Source organism: Triturus cristatus, chromosome 3_2 (assembly GCF_964204655.1).
Source record: "Triturus cristatus chromosome 3_2, aTriCri1.1, whole genome shotgun sequence".
In the NCBI taxonomy this organism is placed as follows: Eukaryota; Metazoa; Chordata; class Amphibia; order Caudata; family Salamandridae; genus Triturus; species Triturus cristatus.
In genome coordinates, this window is record NC_140584.1 from 1184898152 (window position 1) to 1184920036 (window position 21885).

General features: G+C 47.9%; 1 protein-coding gene across 1 annotated transcript in view; it reads right to left on the reverse strand.

Annotated features, from left to right (window-relative positions):
* LOC146859403 (acid-sensing ion channel 4-like) overlaps nt 1-21885 on the reverse strand; it is a 166431-nt gene that overhangs the window by 26299 nt on the left and 118247 nt on the right. The window contains exons 4-8 of the mRNA XM_085650101.1: nt 20197-20356; nt 14989-15045; nt 13878-14031; nt 9679-9770; nt 1779-1858 (exon numbers count right to left, since the gene is read on the reverse strand). Of these exons, the coding sequence (XP_085506227.1) occupies nt 1779-1858; nt 9679-9770; nt 13878-14031; nt 14989-15045; nt 20197-20356 (543 nt within the window). The remainder of the gene's footprint in view (nt 1-1778; nt 1859-9678; nt 9771-13877; nt 14032-14988; nt 15046-20196; nt 20357-21885) is intronic.

A 21885-nucleotide genomic window follows, 5' to 3' on the forward strand; every position in this document is an offset into this window, starting at 1 on the left:
AGACAGTCAGCAAGATATAATATGCACAGCGTCAGCAGTAAGAAGAAGTAAAACTGCAACAGCATTGTCTTTTAGCTATGACCTATATCTATATACATACACATAAATACACAGGCTAAAAGTGGATACTCATCTGGTGCTTCTAAATAATTCTACCCCAGTGTACCCAACTTGAATGTAGTGCGAGGTAGGAAGTATGTGCTGATTTAAGCTATAGTTGGTCTGAGCTTAAGTTAGTATTTTATATGAGATGCCAAGAATTTCCTTAGGTTCTAGTCAGCTCCGTACCTTAGAATGAGAGAGGTGGGAATCTCTTTCCAGATCTTGAACTCTAACACCCCGCAAGGGGAGTTGGAACACTGGAAGCTGGAATCTCTGCGTGCAGGGAAGACAGCGTCTGTTCAGTGCGTCAGGCGGGCACTCAAACTCCTTCAGGACTTGCCGTGACGAGCCGTATAGCCGAGCTGTGCCGTGCCGTGATTTGCCAGGGCAAGTGAAGGTATATTTATACCTGGAAGGTGTCTAGGAATGATAGCATGGATGTAAAGTCGGGCAGAGGAAGATGTCATGAACGAACCCCTAAGGAATAGTAGTTCATGCATAATAGAGGAGTTCTTGGAGAAATCAATAATCCAAGCAGGGAAAATCCCACCGGCTCAAGGGTCTGGTTTCTAAGAACTCGTTGTGACGTGGGATGGACGGATGTAGGTGACCATGCCTGTATTTGGATCTGCATGGCCAATGCCTAAATAAGGACTGGAATATTATGCCTAAATAAGGACAAGTCGAATTGTGCCTATATAAGGACATGATTCAATAGACCTATATACGGGTATCTAAAGTGACACACAACAATCTGAGGCTACAGCATCCAAACCTCATGAGGTACATTAAACTTTGTCTTTGCCCATAGCACCCAACCCTCATGATAAATATGAAAATTCATCTAGGCATATAGCACACCACCCTCATTATGAACATGAAACTTCATCTAGGCCTATAGTACCCAACCCTAATGATGAACATGAAACTTCATCTAGGTCTATAGTACCAGCCCTCAGGATGCACATGAAACTTCACCTGAGACTACAACATCCGCCCCTCATGAGGTGCGTGCATGAAACTTCATCTGGGGCTACAAAGCCCAACCCTTATAAGGTACATGAAACCCAACCACAAAACCCAACCATTATAATGTCCACAATTCCTAACCCTCAAGATGTACATGAAGCTTTAAATGAAGCTACAACAACCAATTATAAAGATGCACATGAAATTTCATCTGAGGATGTAACACCCAACCCTTGTTATCTACATGAGTCTTCATCTGAGGCTACAAGAGCCAGCCCTCATGATATATGCAAAACGTCATCTGAGGCTGCAACACCTGTGTGATCTACACAAGAGTCCATCTCAGGCTAAAGTACATCAGCGCTCATGATGCACACCCGAGGCTTGAACCCAGAACCCTGATGTCCTCATGAGCAGTTTATGTCTAAAGTCAATGCCACTTGTTCCATTGCTTTTGTTTTATAATGAACAGCATCGATCACCACTAATGTGTAACAGCGCTCTATGATTAATAAATAAACTGATAATGAATGTATTTATTGCACCTCGAGATAGCAACAGTGGTGCAGCTACTGGAGAGTGACTGAGACCCTAGTAGACAAGCGGACACTCCAAGATGCTGGGAGGTGGTCCATGAAGGACTCTGAAGAGGCACCTCCCGGTGCTTACACGCCCGCCCCACCCCCAGCAGGACACATCGGTCTCACCTCGTAGATGTAGTCCAGGATCTCCAGTATGGTCAGGATGCTGGCTCCAATGAACAGACCCATCTGTCCCCCGATGTCACCTGGCAGAGGGGAAATGAGACATTGAGGTCAGAACAACAGTCATGGCTGGAAGCTGCCCTGACACCAGGCTCTGCCTATCATGTCAATGCGCTCACAGGGGGTGACAGTAGAGCCGCGGCTTCAAAGGGTGACACAGGTCTAAAGGTACTGATTGCTGTGTTGTGTCTTCCTAACTAATAGTGTGTATTAATCTAAGTGAAGATTCTACATCAAGATTTGTCATTAGACATAACACCTTAAATACGGTATATGACGATTCTATTCACAAAAATCGTGTCATAGGAATCAAAAAAAGCTTTTTCTTGCAGGTCTAGTTAATTTCACATCTTTGCGTTGCAATCCTCCCACAAAACTCTTTCCCACTGTGTGGGCGGAGTGTATATGCCTTCCTTTCGCACCGCTCTTTCCTTACGAAAACTGGCCTACTAAAGTGTTGACAAGGTCTACTGCACTAGACTGATCCTTCTCATATAACTCTACAACTACCCACAGGACAAGGGCTCGTCCAGAGGACACTGGGTATCCTATCGACACAAGATGTCAATACTTCTTATTAAATAGTGCAAGGTGCAGCTCTGGTTAAGGGCATTTATCCAACAAGGACATTTTCAGTGCAAACAGATGTGTATTAAAGTTTAGATGAGTTGGTGGAAGTTAACTTTTGGTTAATTCAATTTTCAGTTTGGTAAAAAGTTTTCGTGCACATGGAAGTGTCCTAAAAACAAACAATATTGGATTCTGGCTCTTCCAAAACCTTTATCTCAGTAGTTTCTAAACTTGAATTTTATCCAGTGAACTCTTGATCAGTTCCCAGCACCCAGTCACTCCTCGTAAAGCCGCTCCATTGCTTTGTTCTCAGGCCACAATTGATTATAGAGTTATATCCTGTTATTATATTGTTCAGCATCAGAAGTAAAACATTTTCACTGTTGTGTAATCTGGCTTTTATCTGTCCATGGCTTTCTCCCCTTGACCTTCATCTAATGGGGACGGGTGGTTATAGACCAACAGATCATAATGCATCAATTGGTGGATCTTTGGATCTTTCTTTCAATTTGAAGTTCGTCAATGATCCAGGATCCCTGACATTGAGGCTTTGTTGGGGAAGAAGTTGGGGCCAGATTACAAACTTGATCGTAGTGTCGATACACCGCCATGTTTCTTGTATGAACTGGTCTTTGCAAGTTGACACATTAGGATCATGTTGTTGTCCTTGGTTTAACGTCTACGTGGACAGGGGGTCCACGGTGCTTAGAAGGGACCTTGGCATGAAGACCAAGAAGGAGAGATACACTGCATTAAAGGACACTGTTATGCAAGCTTTTATTTTAAAATAATAGCTTGTTTTTATACAGTGCTTTATAGGCATTGCACACACAGTTGTTACTGATACCCATACCATTATTCCTCAATTACCGGACCTCAGAAGGGAGGACGCCTGTGTTGGCCTTGCTTGGGTTTGAAGGTGTGACCTACAGCCTACAACAGATAGCAAGGACGAGCGCTTACCTCACGATGACATTTCACCAGCTAGCTTATTGAATTTCTTCTTAAATGTGACACTACTATAAAATTAATGAAACAATTGGTGTCACTATGGTATGTTTTTCAAATTTATGCAGATAGTTTCATGGACTGTGCGTAGGTCAGAATAAACATTTTAACTGAAAAAAAAAGTTGTTTATTCTCCATTCTGTGGCACCACAGCTGGTGGCCAGCAGAACTCAGACCAACAGACCACGCATGCAATGTTGGCATCGTCCTCGACAGCCAACTGACCATGAAATGTCAGGTCATGCAGTCGCCTCCCCCTGCTTCCACACCCTTCACATGCTCTGCGGACTTTTCAGATGGATCCCAATCAACACCCGAAAGACCGTCACTCAGGCCCTCTTCACCAGCTGCCTTAACTACGGCAACGCCAGCATCTCCGCCCAGCTCCTCAGAAGACTCCATACTAGACAGAACACAGCAGCCAGGCAGCTAGGCAGCCAGGCTCATCCTAGACCTCCCCAAATTGACCCACATCATCCCCCATTTCAGAAACCCCACTGGCTCCCCATCCAGAAGAGCTGTCAGTTCAAGATCCTCACGTATGCCTACAAAGCTCTTCACGATCAAGGACTGTCCTACATCAAACATCAAGTCTATTTCCATCTGCACTCCATTTCCCCACACCCCGCCACACACCCTGCATCCGTCGTAGCTGCTGTGGGGGCTGTTCCTTCTCCTACATCGCTGCCAAGACCTGGAATGACCTGTCTGCCACCTTCGAACAGCACCTTCCCTGGAGGACTTCAGAAAGAAACTCAAGACCTGGCTTACGGAGACACAGCTCCCAAATACCTCTAGGGGTGACAGTGCTGTGCTATGCAAATGCTGATCGATTTATTCTCCCTGTGTCCTTCCCCAATATACACAAATGGACTGGCTCGGGTCCCCAACACCAACTGAAGGCTGGGCACAATAGTCTGGGAGGGCTGAGCGATCCAAAGTAGCAGCGAGGTGCCAGCATGACTCTTTCAATAGGCATGCTGCTGCTGAGCTGTAATGTTTCTGGCTAATGTACCAGACCCAGGATATTAAATGTCTAATTTGTCTAGAGAAATGCTGGTAAAACCTATAAATTGTAAAACAATTCAGAAAATGTGCTGTAAAATGGTGGCGACCCACCTAAGCACCCCTGGAGAGGTTTGACCCGTTCTTCCTACTGGCTCTGTGCAACATGGCACTGGCACTTTCATGGGTGTCTGTTTGCCATCCCTCAGTTGTGTCATGGTAAACATTGCACCCCCTTTCTCACTTCTTTCTCTCATCTTAACTCACACCAGGAATGGCCTCCCCTCCTGCCTGAGTCCTCCCTACCTACAAAAGTCCAATATTCAAAGTACCTTGTAAAATACACCTTGGAATCATACCTCCCACACCAGAAACTGGTGTGGAGGTATGATTCCACCCTACTAGAGGGAGAAACATGGCACCACCGGTATACCCGGTACCAGCTTTGCAAGCCCTGGCATCACAAAATGGATGCTGCCAGCCACAGACACGAGTCTTCCCTCCTGCTGCTGGACGAAACTCCAGCAGGGGAGTCCTGGACAGTAGGTTTCCTGTCACAGGGAGGTGTGACCACCTCCCAGACAGGCTTTAGTGTATTGGGGCTGGGTGGGTGCACTCTGAGAGTGCTTTGAAGTCTGCACTGGGGGCACATTTGGTGTCCCTGTGCATAGCCCAGCTCAAACCGGTTGCAGAGGCTGCCAGCCTCTGCTCTGGCACGAAATTGGACAAAGGATATGGGTGTAGCCGCCCCTCTCTCCTGACCCTCCCATAGGTGGGTCCCCAGAGTTTGTCCCACCCCTTCCGTGGGTATAAAGTAGGAACCCCTGACTACAGGACTTTAGATTTACCTGGACGAATCTCTGCTACAGAATCCCAGAACTTCTACTATCTACACGATGTTGGATGACCGAAGAATCTCCCTTGGAGTAAAGGAGTTACTCCCCTGCTTGGCAGGCACCAAAGACGCATCTGTCCGGTTTGCATCTCCATAGCTCCTGAGGATTCCAAAGAAAATTGCAACACAGGAGGTGGGTTCCAGTGGTCTCTGAGGTCGATCTGCGCGCTCAGCAACTCTGAGACCTGTATCCCTCGTGGAGACCGTGCAACCCGAACCCCTGGACACCGTGACCATTTGCAGAAGCATCAGCTTTGAGGCGACCTCTGAGGCTGAGCTTTCGGTTTCTTGTAGCCCTGACCCTGAGCCAGGGCCGGCTCTAGGGGGGTGCAATCGGTGCCAACGCACCGGGCGCTGACTTGGGGTGGGGGCGTCATGTTTATTGTTTTAAAAACACCAGATGCCACGTTCCTTGTCCCAGCAATTTTCAAGCATTAATAAAAATGTCACCATAACTCCGGTGATTAATGTTCTTCCTGGAGACAGCCCGGAGCTTTGTCTGGTTTGACTCATCATAGCGCAGAAGGTTAATATGCCTGCTGCAAAGAACGTATCCCATTCACATCACAAAGTGCATATAATATAAATAGGTCATTGGGTTATCGCTTTTGTCAGAGAGAGCCTTATATTACTTGCAGTTTAAAAGTTAAAATCCTAATATAGAGCAGTGAGCTATTAACTGTCAATAGCAAGGAATATATTACAGCTACATGTGTTTTTAACCCAGTCTTTCCTTATCCAAATATTGCAAAAAGGGTTCATTTGGGTAGAAATCAATTCTTCTTATTAAAGAAAACCCCTAACAATGGTGTTACATTTTAAATTCAGAATTTTTGCTTTTTCAGACCAAGGACTCTTAAACTATAGCGCCTACCAGTATGGATGCCATGTGACTCCGACACCTTGAAGGCCTCTATCATATGTAACATATCCTATGCACTGATTTATACCCCCATGATTGTCTCCGTGCAACATATGTGTGATGTTAAGTGTTCTGACACCTTAAACTGGTATGAGTGGCGCTATATAACTAAATGAATCTAGGAGACAGTGATTATGGAGACTTGGGGGGATTGTCAAATGGTGGTAGTGAGGGAAGCCGTGGCAAGGTGGTCATGGGGGGGGGCAGCAAGCATTTTCCCACAGGGCGCCGCCAGTTCTAAAGCCGGCCCTGCACCGAGCAGCAATTTCCCTGAAGATTGCTGGCCTACACTCCACGAGTGTTCCGTGAGCTGGCCCTTTGTGTTTTCTCTCGAGGTCCCTTCGCGATCCCTTGTCCGTCGACTTGTGGGTCCCTGAGAAGGGTACTTTAACTTTCAATGGGCTTACCTGGTTGCTCCAGACGTGCCCTGACTCTCCATCGCTTGGGAAGTCCACAGGACCTTGCTGGTCCACACCAAAGCCTTTTTAATCTCACCGCGTGGGTTGCCGTTGCCAAGGCTTGTTGGTCTCCAATCCGAACACTGACCCCCCAGCATTAGACATCCTTCGTGGGACAGCTCGCCTGTGGACTGTGGTTGTCGTCGACGCCTCCTGGTCCCCGTGGCAGTGGAGTCAAGCTTCACCTCTTCGCACCTGAAACACCCGACATCGGTGGGCATTCGTCTATCATGCCCCTGGTCACTGGCAAGTGACCCAGACTCTGTCCCCTCTGCTTTTAGGTTCTTCACATCTTCGATCTAGGCTTGGATCACACCGGGCACTTCTCCTTTCCACAGCAGCAGCACTTTGCAGCACATCGCCATTGAAAACGACGACGATTCCCGACACCATTTGACACCTATGCACCCGACTTCCCTGGGTGAGGTAACACGCGTACTCCGGTGCTCCCGTGGGTACTGGCCCTAGAAACCTCTAAGTCTGAAAGGGTTTGCTCAAAGTGCTCTCCTAAGTGTCCTTAAACTTTAAAATTCCAACCGCGACTTTCCCATAGAATTGTACGTAGCTCACGGCTGTGTTCTCCCACTACACACGTCCCCCGTGGGTCCCCTGTGTCACTATCTTGGGTGGTTCCTTGGGGTCCCAGCGATTCCATGTGCTCTATGCACTTTGTCTAGTCAAGTTGTGGTTCTTATACCACCTTTCTTAATATATGGTTTGGTCTCCCCCGGGGGCCAATTGTATATTGTGCTATTTATTGTCGTTTTAGAACTGTATTATTGTGTGCCTGGCTCTCTAATCTCATAAAGAGGTTAGTAGAGAGTGTTTAGTAATAAGTACATATATTTTATATATATACCTTGTGTGGTTCTCCTTTCATTTGGTCATTCAGGAGGTTATAATCTGGTAAACCAAGCTGCTTTACATTCCTTCGAGACTTAGCCTGAAGGCTGCTCTCCATAGCTACCACTAGGATAGCTTTCAATAAAGGTTGTCTTAAACCTGTTCATCAATAAGGGTTTTTTGGACTGGTGCAAGGTGCCCACTAGAACTAATGGACAGCATATACCAGGCCAACTTCTCACACCCTTGATCCCCGATGGACTGGCCTCGATATTTGAACTTCTGGAATATGGTCTCTTGGTTGTAAACTTCTTGCCAGGTTACAGTGCTCTGCCACACTCTGGGGCCACCAGCTTTGCCCTAGAATGGTGTCTGTGCGACGGGTTTGACCCTACACCCCACTGAATCCAGTGCTGTGCTTCGAAGACAGGAGTGGCGTGAAAGAATTACTTCAGGTCCATGAAAATGCTAATTGACCACTCCCATCTTTGCTGCAGTTGTTGGTACACATACATCTCTTGGTCATGCATGGGCACTTTCCGTAACACGTCACTCCCAGCTCAGAGCCTTCACCTGAAGGGTGAACAAGGAGTCACTGTGGATTCTGGAGTTTTCAACTGTGTTGCTGCGTCTCTTGGGTCACGGCTAGGCCATCTGCTTCAGCTACCACCAGCACCTCCTCATTGGATTAATTTAAATAATATCTGAGTATCTTTCTGCAGTGTCAGAGGTGGTAGAGAAAGTTTGAAATGTTTCCTTGAGTCACGTGGTCCTTACACATGGAAGTGTATCGTGGTGTCAATCCCATAGAATTGGAAGATCCAGTGATGGGTTTTATTAAATCTGGTTAGTTGCTGTAGGTAGACATGTAAAATAGGATAAGTAGTTAGAAGGGGTGGGGACCCTCTCTGACACTGGTCACTGTCACTTGCACGGGTCTGACGTGTGAATGGCAATCATGAATGGGCTGGTTCTAGTGCACCAGCATCTTTCTCAGCGACAGAAAATGGAGATGTGGCAGTCTACCTTGGCTGTTCGTCAGGTCACAGTGAATTCCCAAAGTAATCGGGGCACGTTGGAGATATGCCAGTGGTTGCCACCTGATGAGATCCTGTTTGTGGTTCTTTATGAACTCTTTCAGGGATGTTTTCGAGCACAGACTAGTAGGCAGGCCTACGGCCTTGTATTGACCCGAACCTTCTAATTTTGTTCCTACATAAATTATGCAGAATTTGCATAAGGTTTGTTACACACTTTTCTTACAGGGTAGGCAACAGTATGGGTGGCTTGCCGGTGACCTGGCCTAAGTCTGAACGCTCTTCTCCATCTTGTTGCACAGCCGGACATAAGTTCTTAAGTGTCTCCAGATTGGCCTGGTTGATGAGGGGTGATACCCTGAAACCGGTCCTAGGATGCTTGTTTCCGGTCCAGGGAGGACCTGGCTTGGCAGTTCGGGCTGGACTGTTCGCAAGAGGGGCAGGGTAAAGACTGATTTGCATATGGCTGGGTCCAAACTGGGTGGGGAAGTGAGCAAAAGAACAATGGATTAAACCCAGATTCTTGTGACCGGGTGTGAATGTTTCATTGTTCAGCATTCCGTCCACCATTTGTTCCTTTTGCTTCTAAACATGTGATTGGCACCACAAGTGCACCTCTCTGGGATGTGACAGACATAATATCTTCAAGAGCGGCCTGTAGCGGGCAATCAAGTATGTGATATACGGCCACCAGCTTGGTCAGAATTCATGCTGGCAGAATCAAGGGCCTTGTGGTGATTCCCCCCTCCCCCAAATCCCTCATTACAGAAGCCTACTGCTGAGAAGTGGCCAGCTTATTTCTGCTTTTAATATGCAGCATTCCCAGTAACCGTGGGAGCTAAAAAATATTTTTTTTTAATCTGGTGAGGGTTCAGCAGTTGATGCATTCTGTGGCAAATACTTCAAATCCATACTCAAGCAATATTTATGGAAACTGGCATAATATGTAATAGCAGATATGAGTTATTTTTTTATGTTATGGTATTTCAATCAGGTAAAGCATACTGACACCATATATTGTTATTTGAAACATGGAAATGCGTTTGGACAGAGAACACACAATAGCAACAGAGGTGTGGAAACCAACACGTTTCGACCTGCATACCTAACAATCCCGCAAGGTCGTAGGCCTTCTTCTGCTCAATGGTTTCAAAATTCAGAGCCTCGAAGAAAATGTCCAAAACCAGGAAGTTTTCTCTGTGGGTGAGAAGAAAAAACATAAAATCTCAGTGGATCAATAAGGGGTCTATTTTCAATTGCAGGTTGGGTTAGTCAAGGTGGCAGGTTGAGAAAGGTTGTGGCACTGGGGTGAAGGTGCGGAAGGTTATGATCTGCTCTTTCCTAATGCTTGTGTGACGTGCACACACAGGGATCACGCTCACTGCACAATGCATCCTCCTTATCCAATGACAGCTCAAGGTCAAAAGGACATAGGGTCGAACAAGCAGACTGTCCAATTAAATACAGACCGGCCTAATGCGGATTTCCCAAAAGGACTGGACCTCTGAAAAATCAATAGTTATGGCAAAACACAGTCACACAGCAAGTACACAATGACGTGTGAATAATGTCGCTATTGCTTTTTTAGGTCTTCAAAACGATTGTTCTCGAGCGTATTAGGGGTGTTTAGCCCCTCGGTGAGATCACTTGGTGAGATTATTGGGAAATTGACTAGATTATTTGATGTTTCTTATCACTTTTTTAAGGAAAGTAAATAAAACGTATATTTTTACGAAAGTTTTATGCTCTTGGTGTTTTTACAACTCATGTCTTATTATTGTAATGGATATTTTAATATGTTCATATAATAAAGATTAATTCATTCACTCAGCCCAGGTGTTTCCACACATCATGGCCTCATTCTCTCTCCAGTCAAAAGAATAAGAAGATATTGGTCAGGATTTAATCAATTTTCAGGCACCGCCGCAAAGCTCCTGCATTGCATGGCGTCGAGCCATATTTATTCATATTGGATTGCTGCCGCTGTCATCCCCGCTCCTGGTCCTTGCACGAGGCACAGTGTTGGACTTGGCCCTTCTGGCAGGTTCACCCCTGAACTTTTTGCTTTTTATTGGTGACTTGGTGTGGTGATTTTTGGTTTCTGCGCACTTTCCCTGTGTCCCAGGGTAAAGTGCCTGCGCGCTCTGAGTGCATGTGGTGAGATAGGCCTGCCCTCCCATAGGAATGCATGGGGAATGTATGTGTCCATAGTAGTTCCTGATGCGTGGGGTGTGCAGGCCCGAGTTTGGTATGTGCGGACTTGTGTGATTGAATGCTGCGCTTTGATGTGTGCGGCGTGCATGTACCTAGTATGGAAGTGCCACTTCTAGAAGTGGGCACTTCGGTGTGCAGTGTAAAATGTGTGCCTTGTCGCATGATTGGCTGGTTGAGGCCATGTGACGGGCTAGGGATTCCCCAGAGTCAGGATGAGTCACCCAGTGGTGAATGGGGAGATCAGCAGCTAGATGGGTGGGAGGAGTACACCTGGGTCCTGAATAGGGCAGGGTTTTCCCCACACAATGCTGGCTCCGCCCCCTGTGGTGCGACTGACGACCCTAGCCCTGCCAGTGAATAGAGTGAGGGGCTGAGCACATCAAGGGTGCTCCCCAACCAGCTGCGACTGGTTTTCCCCCTCACCCTGAACCCAGAACAAAGGGATTTGGTGTATAAAAGAGGGGCTGTGACCCCATGAAAATGTTCGCTTTTTGGATCCTGACAGAGGGGGGCTTGCTGCTGGTGGGGGCCCAGGAGGGACCGCCATAGGGGCTACCTCCCCGCTGGAGGGCCCTGTGTGTTGGCCCCTGGGCCCTACCTTGCCCCCTGGATGGCTTCAGGACCTTTTGGACCTCTTTGCTGGTCCTTGGTCTCTGCCCAGGCTTGGTGCAGCCTGCTAGCACCTGGTGAGCGCTTCATTGCTTCTTCTAGCGCCCTGGGAGCGTTATAATGATTTATTGCGAGCCGGAGGAGCGCTGGAGCTCCGCAGCGCTGGGCTGCCATCTGTGTAGAGGGAATCCCCATCGTAGGGATTCCCCCGTAAGGGCTGCAGAGCGAGAGCCCACCCCGCTCCATCTTTATTCTAAAATTGCGGGTGCCACCCCGCTCCTGTTTACTTTAATTTACGGGTGCCACCCCGCTTTATATTCTAGTTTAGGCGGGTGCCCACCCCGCATTCTATTGGTGGAGAAAGAAATCGCGGCCCGAGCCGCCAGAGGAAGTTGTCCGGGCCACTGCCCAGCGCGACCCGGAAGAGGATCAAGGCTCGGCTTCCAGTGGGCGGGGCTTCCATGAAGGAGGAAGGAAGCCCCGCGAGTGAGAAGAGGATCGCGGCTGAAGAGGCTGTCCCCGCCATGCACCGAGAGCACGAGAGTCCCCCGAGGAGCGGGGGCTCTCCAGTGCATGCAGCGAGGGAGAAGCCCGAGCCCCGAGTGAAGAGACGCAGGGCAACAACCGGAGGAGTCCTGCCTCCGCCCCCCCCCCCCCCAGCCGGTGAGTGGTACGAAGGAGTCCGGGTGGGGAGAGGCAGAGTAAGAGCGGCCCCGCCTGGCAGCGGGCCGCTCCAACGACGGGCACTATGGTTTACAGAGCCTACGTGGCTCCAACGCTGGGTGCCAGTTCCTCGTGTGGGAACGTGTTATTTCTAGAGCCAGAGAAGGCTCCAACGGTTGGGCCAGTGTTTGTTGTTAGAGCGCTAGTGCGCTCGGCTTCGGGGGCATTTCCTGGGTGTTCTGAGCCCACGAGGCTCCAACGCTGGGGCATAATAATTTCAGGAGCCAGTGTGCTCCAGGGGGACATGTCGTTTTAGAGCCTAGGTGGCTCCAACGTTTGGACAGTATTTCAAGAGCCTAGAGGGCTCCAAGGATTGGCGCAGGTTGTTCAGTGTGTTCTGAAGGGCTAATGAGAGCCCCCCTACGCCTATTTGCCTCCCCCAGCTGCGCAGCACTTAGTGCCAGCTGCAGCGTGTAGGCCCTGTGCTTGTCCCCAGCTGCCCAGCATGTAGTGGGCAGCTGCTACATTTAGGTTCTGGCGCAACCTGGACTATAATATGCTTTTGGTGCTAGGAAATGTACTGTATATAGCATGTTTTGCGCACCCTGTGTCTTGTACCTCTAAATGTGGTTAGTTCTGCCTAGGAGGTTGTTTTACCTGTTTAGGTGGATGTTAGGGAGATTGTACTTCCCTGTGCAATGTGCGCCCCTAGTATAGTTATACTTAGGTGGTTAGGTCTAATGCTAGACTGATGAGAAATTGCATAATGATTTATGCCCCTGTGATAGATGCAGGATAGGTTTTACACCTGATGCTAGTGTGATGACGCTGAGGTCATTAGTGCGCCAGTAGTTACTGGTTGTGCTCTACAGTTACTTTGTGTTATGTTCTACAGTTACTATTGGTGATTTGTGCTAAGTTCTAAAAGTGCTAATTCCTGACAGTGGTCCATGTGGCCCTGTCCCCTGTATATATAATCCCTTGTAAATTCTGCCCGTGCCTGTTGGCACATTGTAAAGTGTGTGTTTTTATCTAATGTGTTTGGTATAATACAAAGGCTATTTTTATAGAATACCTTGTGTGGAGTTTCCTTTGTGGTGGGCCTTGGGTGTTGTTGCTGGGTGCGCGCGCAAACGCTTTACACATCGCCTCAGGGATAAGCCTGACTGCTCGTGCCAAGCTACCAAGGGGGTGAGCAGGGGTTATCTTTGACGTGTAACTCCCCAGCCCTGACTAGAGTGGTGGTTTCTGCCTGGCTTTGGCGCAAGCCTCAGCCAACCAGAAATCCCATTTCTAACACACAGCGTAGTCGAGGTGAGTGTGCCCTGGCTGGCATCAGATCTGTCCCGGAAGCACACCCTTCCAGGACACCTTCTTAGGTCTAGTCAACCACAGAAGGATCCCACACACAGAGCACTTCAGGACATCTTCCATGGGATATGAGAATTCAAAACTAATTATAAACACCTTGGAACAGCCAGTCATAATTTATTTATCATTGTGAGAGATATTATTATATTGGTGCCTCACAGGTTCCAGTCAAACTATTAAAGCCAACGAGAGGCAACAAAGAAGGCTTCTGGCCCCTCCAATGCTACTACCAAAATCAATGCTTTGATTACAATTCTGCAAGGACTATCTCCCATTTCCTTCTTCCGCACTGGTCTAAATATGGGTTCTTTTAGTAGCTAGAAGCCCTCTTGCCCACATGCCGACCCATTGATTTGAGTCATATCTGCCATGTCTGCTTTGTACTTCTCCCAGGCAGGAGCCCGGGCGGCGGTGCCCAGCTCACGATCTTCCCTGCCCAGGACTCACTTGATGTAGGTCTCGTTCCTCTGGTACTTCTTGGCCAGGTAGCGGGCGGACCCCTTGTTGGGAATGCGCACCATGGAGATCTCCTTCCCGTAGCGGGTCATGTTGCAGGGCGTGGGGCAAGAGCACCTTTCTGTCGTGTCCTCCACCATGGCATCTGGGAAGATCAAAAGACAGAGTGACTGAGGAGCCACTGGGTGGACTGGTGTGAATGATGCGTAAGAAGGCCATGGGCGGCTTTCAGGAAGACCGCAAACCTACAACTCCATCAGAAAAGGAGAGGGACACTTACTCAACAAACGAAGCACACGCCTATCATGTGTACGTCACTGGACAAAAGGCCCCAACATGTTTCATGGTAAGTGAATGCATGTAAAATTAATGAGGGTAACACATGCACATATACAAACAACCTCAGATAGATGGACATCTACACGCAAACAAGCACATGTATAGAAGGTAGAAACACACACAGATGAAAAGACACAAATGTACATTAGTATGAAGTATGTATGCCTACCACAGATACAGATATGGAGACACACACTCACACATTCTCTCTCTAGCGCTCTCTTTCTTGTGCCATAATGTGGACTGTACGTGCCCACCAGACACATACAACACATGGCGATCACGGTGGCCTGAACATGCTCCCTTCTATCATACACATTGATACACACATATGCATATGCACACACACTCTTCACACAGAGCAATTCTCCCCCACATGGTTGAACATACAAAGTGATACATCCTATAGTGTGTGCTATACCTGCTCCTTCTGGCTCGTGCACACACACACATGTACACACGCATGCACACACACACACACACACACACACACATACACATGCATGCACACACACACGGTCACAGGTAATCACTGGAAGACAGTAAAATACAGCTACTTGCTCACAAATGTTTATATCGCTCTTAGAGCTGACACAAATACAAAACAAAAAATCACACACACACACACTGATTTACTGTGGAGTACACCATATGCCCACAGTTTCTATTCAATTGAGTCCAAATGCACACACTTACACTCTCCTTGGAACGGGGTCAGGGCAGAACTCCATATATAGTGAGTGAGTGGAGGAGAAGCACTTACCTAGAGTGTGGTCTGCACACTCCATATACGTGTTGGGAGCACAGATTGTCTCGTTTCCTGAGAAAGAAGGACAAGAGACAGAGTGAGACAACTACAAAGGGGGGAAGTATCGGGTGGAGCAAAGGGGATCTGGTCACACAAGCAATGTGGAGGTGATCGGAGAGAGTCTGCAATGACTAGGAAAATGGATCATGGCATGGTCTGGTATAAAGTGTTCACCCTCCCTCGTCTATCCCCGACTCAACAACAATCGTTGGTCTATGACCACTCGCGACTCACGCGGGAGGCAGGCATGGTCCTGCAACTGTGTCAGGTCTTCCTGTGTTTCGCTAACAATCAAACTGCTGCCTGCCCTTTGCCACTGTACTCGCTCTTTCAAGCAGGCACTCGCAGGGTGAATGAGTGAGGGGACATTCTTCCAAATTATCCTTATTAAAAGGCTTTGTTTACAGAAAATAGTGTTGGAGAGTGGACGCCATTGTCTGTCACAAGCTCGTGCCTTCCCTTAGAAAAACTCTCCTTTATAGTCCATGTAGTAGATGTCCCTTCACCCTTGGTTATTTTACTCAATTTACCCCTACAATGATGTCGCATTATCCTTGGCACAACCATCGCACTTGTCTCTGTTGAGGTTCATTGCACGTTTCAGTCAACGCCCTCCAGGCACATTCACAGGAGTGAGCTGAGCTGTTAATAGTCTGTGCATCCTTAGGACTTATCCTTTGGTCCGACAAGGCCCGTGTAGTCATGCACGCATGCGTGCTACCATCCACACGTAACGCCAAAGACTTGTAAGCTGGTCCTATTGTGATGCTGTTTTTCAAGCACTTCAAAAGTCCTTGGTACTGTCTGCTGCAGAGATGCAGCCTCATCACAGGAGACTGAGCTGTGCTGTGAAAATACTCTTTGCGTAATTCTTCATCAGGCCCAAAGAGGAAGTAAATTGAGCCTTGGTCCTTGGACCGTCAGGCTTCAGAATTTGTTCATAAATGTGCACTGTCACCTCCTATGGCCCAGCTGATCCTACAGAAGAAAAGAGAGACCGTTTTCATCCCTAGCACAGACGCCATATATCATTCCTAATACAGCGATATCTTCAGATCCCCACCGCCTTGGGACTTACCTATGGAACACTCAACATGGCAACTCATAAGAACTGCCTGCAGTTTAGTTAGACAATTGATCTCTTCATTGTTATGTCTGAGTACAGAGGGTTTTAGCTTTCTTCAAGAGGGAATGCAATTTCAAGAACTTTAGCAGAACTCCCCCCTCAGTGAGACACAAGAGGCTTTTCACAGAACTCTCAAATTGTCCTGTGTGACAGGAGAGCATTTTATCCAGCCCTGCTTTTCGGATGCATGCTGGTACTTGTAGAGGTCTTCATATTGGGAAAAGTAAAGCTACACGTGCCAGAATGAAAAGCAGAGACAAGGACTGATTGTGCCACTGACGCCTGACTTCGAACAAACTGAGGGCTCTCCTTTCTTGCTATAATGATTGCTTTACATATGCTCTGCATTATTCTGGTGGATATCTTTCTACCGGGTCTGATTTGAAGTTGCTCGGTACGTGAATCCACCTCACCGCCAGAAGTCTACGTCCGTTGTCATGGCAACGCGGAGGTCAGGCACTTTGACTGACAGCACTTTGGTGGACATTTTAGAACTAGTCTTTATACCAAAACATTAGATAGGAATTGACTGTGCATCAACTTTGTCACCCCTCCAGCACACAAGTGGCCTCTTTCTGTGCCCCTGTAACATCCCCTGGCATCCATCATGGCGTCTGCATGATATGCCCTCTTCTCAATGGACGTGCCTCATGAAGATCACTCCAGGTGCCTCCCCCAGCCTACAGCATGCCACCCCCTCCATGCACCTCTTCGGTGGATCAGCCTTGTGGCCACTTCCAGACCCATCCACTGTCAAATGGGAGATATTAGAACCCTGACCAGCAGAACGACCGGTAATCACCTATTCACTAGCCCAGCATCCCCACCCGCTGCTTGTGAGCCCGAGACTGGCACCAGCCTCACGAGCCCCCCTCGCCAAGCTGAGGCACATCATCTTCACCAGGAGAGATAAGGGGGGGTGTGTGCCCATCAGACCCATGAGGCACACCCCCCTCACCTTCCAGGTGACACAGTCAGTGCCGGATAACCAAATAGGTAAAGTAGGCACCGGCCTTTGGGCCCTGCTCCTTTTAGGGGCCCATGACAATGGACCAAAAAAAATTTGATTTGATCTTGAAAGAAAATTACAATCAAGCTTTCTTAACTATTGTTTCCAAAGGATCGAAAAAATGAACCAAGTCAAATAAACGAAAAGTTTACATTAAAGACACTATTGAGAAAAGACTGTATCAATGTAATGTACCCATTCACAACTAGAGTACCTAAACCAGAGACATCAGATTCACAAAACAGTTTGTCTCTTAAAAGTTCATCTGGCTGCTGTCAGTTTGTAAAAAAATACGGTGCACTGGGCATTAGGAGATAATTTGAGGGGGGTGGGGGGTGGTAGGGGCAGATATTTCCACTGCCTAGGGGTCTACACAGGGTTTAACCCAGCACAGGACATAGCAGACCATGCAAGCATGAAGGAAGGAGGTGAGAGCACTGAGTGCACTTCCTGCTGCCTGCCGGAAGCAGAGCACCCACAGGCAGAGGTCACTTCCTGTCAGAGACAGTGCGCGCAATTATCGAGTCTTTTCCTCTCTCTTACCTGCATGCGTGCAAAGACGGATTGAATAAGGGTTCCCAATGGTTCAAGAACAGCAGAGGGCCCTTTCACCCCAAGACCAAAGCCTGACAAGCAGAATACACCCGTGCCCACATGCAACATGGCGGCCGCTTCTTGCCTCTCCTGACCTGTGAAATGTCAACCACTTCCTGCACATCTCGCCTCACATGCACCACTGATACCCAGATGCTGAATACTTGAGGAGTGGCACCAGTCACTACTCAATGTTCTGTGTGACAAAACATGTGTGTGTTTATGTATGTATATATTAATGTTTCTCACTGCCAATGGATGGGAGGCGTGTATGTCCGCGATTGGATATATGTGCTCGTCCGTGCATGGATGTGTTTTTCAGGACATGCTTGTGTGCGTGTCCTCCCTCAGTATTCATGTGAGTCTGCACTTGCACTAAATATGAGAGAAGCTGGTTGTGTCATATGCAGGTGTGCGAGAGAGCATGTCTGTATTCTGTGTTAGTCTGCATTTGTGTACCTCCTGTGTCATTCTGACTGCCTGCATGCTTGTGTTAGTCTTTATAAATGTGGGAATGTATGTGAGTGTACATGCAAGTGCATGTATGTACACGAGTGTGTGTGCATGTGTTTGTACCCGGTAAAATGATGGCGTGTGATGCACTAATGAATACCGAAGAAACACGTGGGCGTAAGACCGAAGCCTCATGCTTGTTTGCAATGACTAGACATGCGAGGCCCATACATGCTATATAGTGTGTGAATGCTTGACGTTCAATAGTATATCAGAATCAGACATATATGCAGAGTAATTCTGGAAAGCCCCTTACACACTCCAACCATAGTTACTCCTGCAGTCACGTTTATACAAAGCCCAGACACAGAACCCATATATATCATTGGCAACACATGCAAAAATAAACACAACCACAGAAACCACTGCTACACTATTCATCTATTTACAAATCCAACCCTTCTTGCTTTAATTGCAGTGAAGTGAAATAAATCAATTCGCACTACTTTGACATTTTAAAATCCAAACAGACAAGCATTGAATCAGTCAAGTGATTCAAGTCATTTCAACATCTTCAACATCTACATGGCCCCCCTCGTAGCCATCATCATAGGCCACGGACTCAACATCGTCTCCTACACTGACCACACCCAGCTGATCCTCTCCCACACCAACGAACCCTCAACCGCCAGAACCAACTTCCACAGTGGAGTGGAGGCTGTCACTACATGGATGAAAGACCGCTGCCTCAAGCTCAACTCAGACAAGACCGAAGTACTGATCCTAGGACCTGCCCCCTCAGCCTGGGACGACACCTGGTGGCCAGCCACTGGGGTTGGTCCACCCACCCAGACAGACCACGCACGCAACCTTGGCATTATACTGGAATCTTCGCTCACAATGAACCGGGAAATCAACGCAATCTCCTTAGCCTGCTTCTATACGCTCGGCTTGCTCCAAAAGACTTTCAGATGGATCCACACAGAATCCAGAAGGACGGTCACCCACTCACTCATCACCAGTAGACTCGACTATGGCAACGCACTCTACGCCGGCATCACCCAGAAACAGATCAAGAAACTAAAGAACATCCAAAACGCCGCTGCCAGAATGGTCCTCAACATTCTCTGGCACAGCCACATCACACAACACCTCCAACAACTCCAATGACTTCCACTCAACAAGAGAGTCACCTTCAAGCTCCTCACTCATGCCGACAAAGCCCTACACAATGAAGGACCAGCACACCTGAACCACCGCCTCACATTCAACGTACCCACCAGACAACTCCAATTCTCCCAACTCGCTCTTGCCTCCTTCCCCAAGATCCACAAGACCAGAACCGGAGAAAGATTGTTCTCCTACCTCGCCGCCAAGACCTAGAACACCCTGCCCCTGCACCTCAGGCAATCAGCGCCACTAACCCATTTCCGGAAGGACCTCATGACCTGGCTCTTCGAATGATCCTCCACCAAGTCCACCCAGCAGCCAACTCCCCCAGCCCCCAGTGCCTTGAGACCCTCATGGGTGAGTAGACACTCTATACAAGCCCCCTGATATATTGGTGTGATATGCACTAGGGCCCTTAGATTCTGAATCTAGTTCTCACACCAGAGCCTTCTGGTATGATTGTTGCCCCTAACAACAGTCCAGGTGAACCCTTACCTGGCATGTGCGCCATGCAGCAGTCACAGTTCATCACCAGAGCCTCCTTGCACTGGGGGTATATGCGCTGAGGCCCTCAGATTCTGAATCTAGTTCTCACACCAGAGCCTCTGATATTATCGTTGTCCCTAACAACAGTCCAGGTGACCCCTTACCTGGCATGTGTACCGTGCGGCAGTCGCACGTCTTCTCCATGGCCTCCTTCTCGCACTGGGGTGATATGCACTAGGGCCCTAAGATGCAGAATCTACTTCTCACACCAGGCCCTCTGATAGGATGATTGTTGCTCCTCCCAGCACCACAGGTGAGACCTTACCTGGCATGTGCACCATGCGGCATTCGCAGTTCTTCACCACGGCCTCCTTCTCGCATTGCAGCCGGCAGGCGGAGATGCTGTATGTCTCGTACCCTTGCAGGATCTGTTCTCCCTGGACACTGGCCCGACAGCTCCCCCACGGCTGCGGCAGGTACTTCAGCTGCAAAGAAAATTTCAGAGAAGCCGGTCACTTTGACCACCAGTTCTGTGTCCCTGGCCAGGAGGGCTCTGGAAACAGTGCTCAGCACCTCCACTCTACACAAAGACACAGGGCCCGATTCACAGAACTAACTTGAGACAAAATCCTAAACTTACTACTTTTGGTATTCACAGAAGGCATTTAGTAGTAGTAAAGTTAGGATTTTGTCTTAAGTTTGACTTAAGTTTGACTTAATACAAACTTAAGACAGACTTAAGACAGACTTAAGACAAACTTAAGACAAACTTAAGACAAACTTAAGACAGACTTAAGACAGACTTAAGACAAACTTAAGACAAACTTAAGACAGACTTAAGACAGACTTAAGTTAGGATTTTGTCTTAAGTTTGTCTTAAGTCTGTCTTAAGTCTGTCTTAAGTTTCTCTTAAGTCAAACTTAAGACAAAATACTAACTTACTACTACTAAATGCCTTCTGTGAATACCAAAAGTAGTAAGTTTAGGATTTTGTCTTAAGTTAGTTCTGTGAATCGGCCCCAAAGAGATTGGCTAAAGCAGAGATGCCTACAGTGTTAAGGGGATACATTAACTGGAAGGCGCAATAATAAAGACAGATACAACAATCCCCACCCAACAGAAATCATCAGTAGGAAGATATTTCACCCAACTAGATGTGTAGACGTGGCTCATCATACATAAGCTAGAACCGTAATGCGATGTTCACCTCCAGGTGCATGGGTTCAAGCCTGACCTCCGCCAATGAGTCTTCCATGAATGTACCTGAAATGGCTCTGGTGGCCTCAGCCTGAATCCCTTTAATATCCTAAACCTGTCTGTACCTCTATCACCAGTCCCTGCAACACCAGCAGTGCTCAATTTGAACTTGTGGTTTCCGGTGCTCAGCACTGGCATTTAATTGTTAACACCAGCACTAATGACAGGCTGCCACATGGTGGCACTGTCTGTATAATTTAGAGCCAAACATAACAACAGTAGTTCATTAATTCAATATACATTAAACATGACTAATAGCTGCTGCCAAAGCCATTCTTAGGCGATGGGGGTCTGGAATAGTAAGAATTGTCACACTTGTAGGAGTGCGAGAGTTAGTAATTATCAATGCTGACAGCAGCAATGGGCGCTGCAAGTGGAAGTGGACTCCTGACAGGACCCTGGCACTTATGATTTTACAAATTAAGCACTTACACCAGTGTTAGCTGGTGCCTCTCTGTAGGGAATGTACACCAACATGTCCTCTCTTCCTTGTCAAGGCCCTGATCTGTGAAGTGTGTGTGACATGGTCCTGGTCTTTGGGGTGCCTGACTGTGGTAGTTTAGCCAACTGAGGCTAAGCCAGTCATGGGAACCAGGTCACGTGACCCCGCTCACTCCCAGGGAGTGTAGTTCCGGTGAAAGGCAAAGAGGCTGGGCAGAGACATTCACATGACCCTGAGCCCTTGGCAGGCAGGTGAGGTGGTACCCAGACCAATTACCGCCTCTGTTCCAGCTCGGCCTGTCAGGACACGTGACTA